The 8,852-nt window shown below is 33.0% G+C and overlaps 1 protein-coding gene and 1 long non-coding RNA gene across 2 annotated transcripts; one reads left to right on the forward strand and one right to left on the reverse strand.

Annotated features, from left to right (window-relative positions):
- Positions 1-272: 272 nt before the first annotated feature.
- Positions 273-962, reverse strand: LOC122575270 (cytochrome c oxidase copper chaperone). Its single transcript, XM_043743989.1, has 2 exons — positions 747-962; positions 273-531 (listed from the first exon to the last, which is right to left on the reverse strand). The coding sequence occupies exons 1-2, from the start codon at positions 869-871 to the stop codon at positions 447-449; spliced, it is 210 nt and encodes a 69-aa protein (XP_043599924.1). The 5' UTR covers positions 872-962; the 3' UTR covers positions 273-446.
- A 720-nt stretch (positions 963-1,682) lies between these two features.
- Positions 1,683-4,309, forward strand: LOC122574569. Its single transcript, XR_006319099.1, has 3 exons — positions 1,683-1,840; positions 2,014-2,106; positions 3,631-4,309. It is a non-coding gene; the product is annotated as an uncharacterized LOC122574569 (long non-coding RNA).
- The last annotated feature ends 4,543 nt before the right edge of the window (positions 4,310-8,852 follow it).

Consider the following 8,852-nt stretch of genomic DNA (forward strand, 5'->3'; position numbering starts at 1 on the left):
TATTACTTGCATTATATTTTTTCATACGCTCATTAAGAATATGTTCAATATTTTGGAATGTTCAGGCAAAGCAAGCTATGGAATTGTTAAGCAAGTGTAAAAAGAACTTTAAATTACTCACATGTCAAATTAAAATATATGCTTTGTTAGAATTCCCAATTTATGTGTGATTGTTTTACACCATTAAAAGAAAAAATACTTTCTCAATTTCCATATCCGACATTATATATTGCTCACACAGCTAAGGAAATTTAAATAAACAATACATCCGATACAAACAAAATAACTTGTTTATTTCTAAACAAATTGCTTAGTATGTTAACATTGTTTTGAGGAACTAGTACTAAATCAATTACACGAAGTAAATGCTATTTACTTCATTTTTCGTTCAAAATGCAACCTGAGCATGTTATATAATAATTAACAATATTATAGCTAATTTACATTTATATATTAAATCCTAATGACCGCATACAAGTTTTATGCGCTTCTATCAAATCTTTACAGTTTTCTTCACCTAGTAGGATAATGCTGAAAAAGAATTAATGTTTTTGAATACAATTGTACTAAAAGATGTGTTTCAAGATGAGGTTATGTATTAATTCGCAAATAAAAGTATACTAATTCAGCTACACAGATTTCGTTAACAAATTCTTTTGCTTGTTACTTTTAAATTTTCGAACTTCATTTAAAGATATTTGAAGTGAAAAAGTTATTCTCTCGAATATTTAACTATATTTGCGTACCAATCGTCCCTTGCCTTCTTCGTTTCAGGACAAGCGCAGCAAGGTTTCAATGGTTTGTCAGATTTTTGCACCTCCCTCGATTCCGCATTAACGGTTTGATTCGGTTTGTCATTTATAATACCCATTGTTATATATCGATATTTTGCACTACATAAGACTCTTCTAAAACCGCTTACATGCGTCTAAGATCATCGACAAACTGCACCGGCTTCAGCGCCTCCACGCGTAGTTTCTTGAAATTCAAAGTGCAGCTAAAATATCTTTGGTGAATAACATTAGTAAATAGTGTAGAAAACTTAATAGCAATTACTATGTACATATACTAGAAAACAACGTCTTTAATTATTTTCTTTATTCGTTGAATAAATTTTATTTCTACAATTTAGATTGGTGTAAAATTGTACTATATTTAAAATCTCTTAAAAGAGTTGCTACTTTTTCCTAATTTTAAATTTTTCTTGAGACAAAGAAGTGAATTATTTGTTATAGTCGTAAAATAAAATGTATGTCTTTTTTTTAATATGGACACCCCAAAGAAAGCGAGACCCGGGGCTATAGCATGGCTATAACACTGATGTGTATTCAATGTGAGAATATCGCCTAGGGTCTGGTGCGATAGAGCAATTAACATATCCCAGAAATCATTTATTTATGCCCGCATAGCAAGTCGTCTTTCGCCGAGCAAAAACCAAAACATTGAACATTTCTTATATCGTTTAGTTGCAAGGTTCCTATAGTTTGTTGATCGAGATATGATAATTCTGTGACGCGTGTGAAATTTCGGTTTACCGTAAAGCGTAACTGTTACAATTAGTGGAAAGGCGGGGGGGGGGGGGTTTAGGTTGTGGGTGTTACCGTACCTCCCCACTACATTAGAAATTCGGTAGTTTTACCGCGAGGTAGGGACATTTTTGTGTCGAAATTCGCGGAGTTAAGACGTATTGCTTTGTTCGCTGGGTAAATCGGAGCGCGGGGTGTCCGTTTATTGTAGACAATCAGTGTGATTAGACGTATATCCAACCGTGTCTTTGGTACTTTGGTAGACGTTTTTCTACCGTTCGAACTCACGCTTCTATCGTTATTTTCATTTAATTGTACGTTCTTCCTCAATACCTCGTCGTAATCAATTATTTAATTATTTTTTTTTCTTCGATCGTCCTTTTCGTTGCCCAATTTGACGTAACTTGACCATAATCATTGTTTCATTTTCAAATAATTTGTTCTTTTTATACATTTGTTCTAATATTTTGCTCTTTCTTTTATCCAGATTACAATTATTTCATTGCGAGGGAAGCTTCCAAATATTAGAGGCACGCTGCGGTATTTGAAAGGATGAGATGAAAGTCAAAAAGACGCCATGGTGATTAAACATAGATTTTATAACTTTTTGTCGAAATGTAGTAATATTTTATTTATTTCAAGGAAGGCAAACGTATTTATACGTTCGTTTTCTCTATTTAATTGGATAATTGGCAATATTTATCCAGTGTTCAATCGAATTCGTTTCTCGCAAATATTTCGTGATATTAACGTAATTTAATACGTAATATGACAAATTCTAAATTCACGGTTTATTAAAAATACCAATATGAAAAAGGCAATATTAAAGAAACGACTTTTTTTAAAATTTCGAATACATTAACATTAGTTTGACATAGATTATGTTGATTCTGTTTCATTTGAGTAAAAAATTCAAATGACTTTTTCATTTTTCTCCGTTATTCGTAAATTGTCTGTGATAATATTGTTATTTCGACTTTTTCAATAATTTCTATTACATTCGAGAAAGTACCTTATCACAGACAGGTTTGAACAGGTTCTGCGCATCGCCTTTTTTTCGTATTGCGCAACTTGTTTAAACAGTCAGAAAAAGGGCGCCATGTTTTATTAGAACGAAGTCACGTAATACGCGAAGTATTTGAATGTGTAATGGCAGACATTTAATTTGGCGGATAATTTTTACAAATCAGTCGTATTATGAAATATTCGTATTGGTATATACTTGACAATAATAGAAAATACTTTACATGAAAAATATTTCTAATGAAATATACTAACTGTAAATCTTTTTTCGTATTCTTGGTATAAAATTTATATTTTCGTACTCTTGATATGACATAGGATACTATCTGTGGTAAATGAATAGTAATTAATTCATAGTTTAAAAAGAAACAGTATTTTCAGTATGAACAAGCACTCGACAGAAAAAAGAAGAAAAAGAGTATTTTAGTAAAAAAGAAAAAAGAGTAATTTATTTCCTTTCCCTACCCTCTACCCAATAATGCAGATTTTCTGTCAGTAAAATTTTTGCAGCCGCGTCTTCGGTAACACACAGTATAATTTCTAGAATCAGTTATATTGCACTTATTAAACTATCCGTTAACGTGCAATGTAGAGATAGACATTTTGGATAATATTAGGAAATTCATTGTTTCGACACGATCGACTTGGCGCGACATAAACACACATCTCCACTCGTCGGATATTTGAGGGACTGGGCCGAATGACGGAATGGGCCGCGGGGAGCGTCATTACTGTGCCGAAAGTCGTCGCGTAAGGCCTGTCAATTTTCGTTGTTCGCAATACATTAATTAATTGCTTAGTATCTCCGCTTTTATTCCGCTGCCTTCGTACGATATTATTAGGTTTGTGTTATTAACAGTCGTTCGCTTATTAATTTATTATACATTATTATAACAAAATTAAATAGTATTTGAAATTCTTTTTCGTTCTTTTTTCTCGATCGTGTGTTTGTTTGTTAGAGTTATCGGTAGTTTGTATTATTAGCTTCCGAGTTAGAATTTGAAGTCGATTATTGTTTCCGTTTCATTTTGATTTATAATGCTATACATTTGTTTCAAATTGGTGATTTTCTTTTATGCAGGTTACTCGATCATAGCGGGACGATAACTGGGAATTCAAAATAGTGTTGTACGGACGTCATGATGATTAACAGTGAATTTGTTAGCTTCTCATGGAGATTGGGTTAGGTTTGTTAGAATGGTAGACTTATGCATACGTTTATATTATCTTTTCATCGGATCATTGGTAATACAATTACGTATTTATTTTATAATACATAATTTATTTTATAATTGACATGTAATATAATTAAATTAACAAATAATTTCATATTTGAAAATAGTAAGATGAAATTGGAAAAGATTGTAGAATGCACTTTGCTAGTTCGAATATATCAAGTTATTCCTTCGTTCCGAGAAAAATTTAAACGAATTATTTCATTGTTGTTATCTATATATATATATCTTAAATAGAATTTTGAACGGTTAGAACGTATACATAGATCTTTCTGTTTATTTCGTATTGTTTCCTTAATAGACTTTGGTAATAAACTTTTTTTTAGTAGATTTTTTATTTTGACTTAATTTAAAGTCGATTGACTTGATTTTATTGTATGTATGTATGTATGTAATCTCCTTTAAGAGATTGCAATCAGTCATACTTTGTTGCATTTCCCGCGTGAATTTTCTATAGTATCGCCATCTCACGACTTTTGTCAATAATTTCTATTGTTTCTAAAGAAGACGCCATTACAAGTTTAGCTTTTGGCGCGTAATATTATCGTGCTCTTCAAGCAATTATTTTGCTAAGAAATCTTTGATTCGTTGCAAAGATTTTCGAGTATTTGTAAAATGTAATGCAGTTTATTACTAGAGGACATATCTCAGAGTTCGGTATAGTCTCTAAAATCAGTTATATTGCATTTAGAGTATTCGTTAATGTTCAGTGTAGACATACATATTTTATAACATTCGCAAATAATATTATACGCTTTTCCAAACATCGTTTTAACATCTGTAACATCGTTTATAACAGCTGTAAACAGCAGTAAACAGCAGTACAAGTTTCAAAACAAACGCTCTAATTTCTCTACGGTCCCACTCCTCTTAACACAGTTTGGCTTTCAGAGAATGTTTTTGTGATCGCGTGCAATGCGATTAGTAGAGTCAGTGCTTGTTTCGTAATTGTAATTTCAATATTTCTCAGAGCAAAATAGCTCTTATTAATATTAATTGTAATAGTTATACGCGAAATTAGAGTCAGTGTTTGTTCGTCTATTTGTTTATCGGGTGCGTTGGTAATTTTTCGTTTCTCTTTTTTGTATATTACATTTTTTTTTTTTTTTTTTTTTTTCTTGAAATATTCGGTATTCGAGTCAGTGCTCAAGAGGATAAAGCCTCTCCCGGAGCTTAGCAACGTAAGTACTTTTGGACATTATTCATTAATTTAGTTTATTCTTTGTATATTGCTTGAATTATTGTAATACCTATTGAGATGAAGTCTCAGAGTTACAGTATTGAATCATAAAATCTAAATTTCAAATTGCTCTATTAAAGTTTCAATTCTTATAGCAATTACAGTTTATTAGAATTTCAATTTTTACTATTATTAAAGTTCTAAATTTAATAGAATTTCGTGATTTGTTGTTATCTCGGTCTTTGACTTTGGTCTTAAGAATAAATTATAGTGTTACATATTTTGTCACAGCTTTGCCACAATCTCCACTTCCTCCTGTTCTCTGGATAGGATCTTATGGCGCTTCGAATGCAAAGAACGTAAGTATTGTACTTTAATTGATTCCATTTCTTTCATTTTGTCCTTAATGAGAATTAATCAATGAAGAAATAAGATTTGCTGAAAATTTGTATTTTTGCTTATTATATTAATTAACTGTAAAATGTTGTCTTCAACAATAGATTATATATATATTGTTCCATGTTTTGTTACAGATATTTCACAACCTGTACTTCTACCGTAAGGTCTGATGATTCTTCCGGGATGACGGCGTTCGTGATGGTTTCTTCTAAACTATGTCACATTGTCCACATCGTTCTTCGTATGTACTGTGAGTCGCATGCTTTTTGTCCCTCCGGTCACTCAATCATGTCGTAGGATGAAAGATCCGAATCGACACGGGTGATTGGTTGTATACGTAGAATTTTTGACGAGTATAGTGACCGCGGGTATTTATTATACCCGTGAGTAGTAACATTTTCTTGTCTATATTTTATTTATTAGTTCAGGATAGGTTTTCTTGCACACCGCGTTTTTAAATGTTGATGATAATACATATAATATATATATATATATATATATATATGTTAAAAGCATATGTTAAAGTTTAACTTTGTCGGTCTTTGTTCTGGCGGATGTTATCAAATTTCACGTGCAAGAAAATACTTCGCGACAGGCAGATTTCAGAATCAAAACAAGTTTTGAACGTTCCTTTGTGTTTTCAAAGGTGTGTTCTGATAAAGATATCGCCTGAGGATATTTCGAGTAATGGAGTTCATTTAGAGTCCATTGTTATTCATTGATATAAATATTACTTGCATTGAATCTTAGTTTATGTTTAACAAATATGTGTATCCTTTATCAATTTCCTTCATTCCAGTTTAATAGTTTAATCGTTCATTAAAATAATAAAGCAAAATAAAGTATAGAATTATTAAAATTTGAAGTGAAATTAGATTGCAAAATCGAAGAATATTATCCCGTTAGATACAAAATATAATAGATAGGCTAATTATATTTTTAGCATAGGATTTTCAGGTTTAACCCCTTCCATGTTCATTGTCAGAATCTCACTCACGTGCCCAGGTGTTTCTTGGGTGGGAGGAAGGCAATGAGCATGACGAGTAGTCTATAAGCTTAACAATTTTTTTAGCGACTGACGTTGCGTTAGCGTATCGTGCACGATGTATTTTCCACTGTGTGTGTATGTGGTTAGGCTGTGGAATTGCGTCGTTTTTGCTATTCATTATAATCTTGAAATAGTTATGGATTCAGAAATATGAATCCAATTACCATTGGAAATAACAGCGTTAATAAATAGGTATAGCGGATTGCAAATAGTGATATTACTAATCTCGGTATTGTATTAAACTGCAATGATAATTGAACTGATTAAAATACGATGATCTGTTCTAGTCGAATTATTTCTTTAGATGATGTACATCTATATGATTATATACGGTTACGAGTATTTCGTTAAAATTGAAATTTAAATATATTTGGATAATTAATGTTGAAATATACAGAATATTTGTGATGATCGCAATGATCGCTAGCCATCGTCAGTCGATTTCAGAAAAATGGTACGTACACATTAGAGTGTGAAAGTTGTATGCGAAACTCGGGTGTCGGAGGCGTCCCGGGACGTCTCTCTAGTGTAGGCCTTTGCGCCCGGGTTATGCGTGAGAACCGTGGAGTGAATGTGTTGGTGTGCTTGTTTTGCCATTTTTTTCAATTTCAAATATAGGTTTCCGGGTAGGATAGGTAGTATATTTTCTGGTATGAGTGTTAACTGTAAGTAGGTAGGGCCGGGCAGGTTGGCACAGTCTTTCGTCGGGTAGGCGCGTTTTCGCGTGTCCAACCTGTTTCAGGAAATTTGATTTGAAAAGTTGACGGTGAAGCTGGCATCACGAATGGAGCATACCATTTGTCTTGAGCCTTGCCTATCGATTTTTCGAATATCGCGGTCGTGGTCGCGAGTACAGAGTAGGTTCCGAAACGAACGTTTCTTGCTCGAGCACGCACATACGAACGGATAGCGATCGTTATGATCGTTGGCCGTTCATGTGCACGGGGAATAGCATCCGCGATTTATCTTTTTATTTTACCTTTATAAGTTATTTTTTATTTTGCGATTAGAAAGACTCGAGCCCTAGATTTCAGTTTCAGCGGGCATTGCGTCCGAAGAAAGAAGAGGCTATGAGCCGAAGAGGCCCGGCAAACTGCCGTTCAAGAGGGCAACTATCAATGGCTCTTCATCCTCTGGGCCATCCAGAGCATGGAAAGTCATTCTCGTTACTACTTTGTCACTATGCTCGCTTTTAGTATCTGTAGTAGTAGTAGTAGTAGTAGTTCTTTTTTTTTTTTTTGGCCGATGTATATATCGGTCCCATTGGGCAAATCGCGACTTTTCTTATTAGTGCCACGAGAGATTAATTACGGGTTGAATTAGAGTTGCGATAAAATGATAATCGTGCTTGCTTTAGAGTTGCGAATTATGATATCGCGATTTTCTTTTGCAATTTTGTTTATGAATTTTCAAAATTTCTAAGAGATTAATACATATTAGACTTTTCTTGTTTCCTTTAAAACTTTTCCTTCGTTTAAAATTAGATTGAAAAGTATTAAAAGTATTAAGATTAATTTTATAGCATTGCAATATTGCATTAGCACAGTACAATATCTTTTTCCTCATATATGGATATTAATTTTATTTTTGTCTTATGAATTAGTGTTGCGAATTTGCATCGCGATTTTTTTTTAATTAGTTTTCCAGTTAGAGTTGCATCGACGAATGATCGCGTTTCTTAAAGTAGCGTTGCGTTTATATTATGCCCAATCTTCTTCCACTGGACTGTGGAAGCATGTCCCTGCTCCTGGATCATCAGATGCAGTTGCACCAGTAGCCTTTTACATGGCTACGATGGAGGACCGTTACCGGTGTTGCGAACATTTAAATTTGAGTGCATAGATTAATGGATATTAGCGTTGCGCGAATAATTCACACGGAAATATTTTTTTCTTCTTTTCTTTTCCTCTTTTTTTTTTGCCAATAGTTAATTAGATTTTAAGTTAATTAGTAGATTAGATAGTTTTTCTAGTCAGGACTCGTGGAAAAACAGTCGAGAATTCTGACAGTTAGGATAAATAAAAGGACCTTTAGATTTCTGACGAGTAGGGTCTAAAGAGATCTCTAGATTCGTGGTAGGTGGGTTCCTACATATAAAGATCCTTGTACACCCTGATAGGTAGAGCATGTATAAACAAAATTGTTTATCTTGTTTTAATCGATTTAAATTCAAGTTTGTTTCAGAAATGTCTACAGGGACAGTGGGAAGAGGAGATGACAAAGTATTTCAAGATACAAACATACGATACGCTTTGAAGGAATCATTTCATAAAATACCCCTTCTTCCAGCCCCTTTATTATATTAAGATATTTATGTAATTAGAAAATTTATCAAGCAGTTTCATCGATCTCTGTTCAAGTATAAAACTTTAACAGTTTCTTCAACTGTTACACGTTTATCCAAGTATCGAATTGTAGAAGTATTGCGATTCTAAGATATC

This window comes from Bombus pyrosoma, linkage group LG14, assembly GCF_014825855.1.
Source record: "Bombus pyrosoma isolate SC7728 linkage group LG14, ASM1482585v1, whole genome shotgun sequence".
Classification (NCBI taxonomy): domain Eukaryota; kingdom Metazoa; phylum Arthropoda; class Insecta; order Hymenoptera; family Apidae; genus Bombus; species Bombus pyrosoma.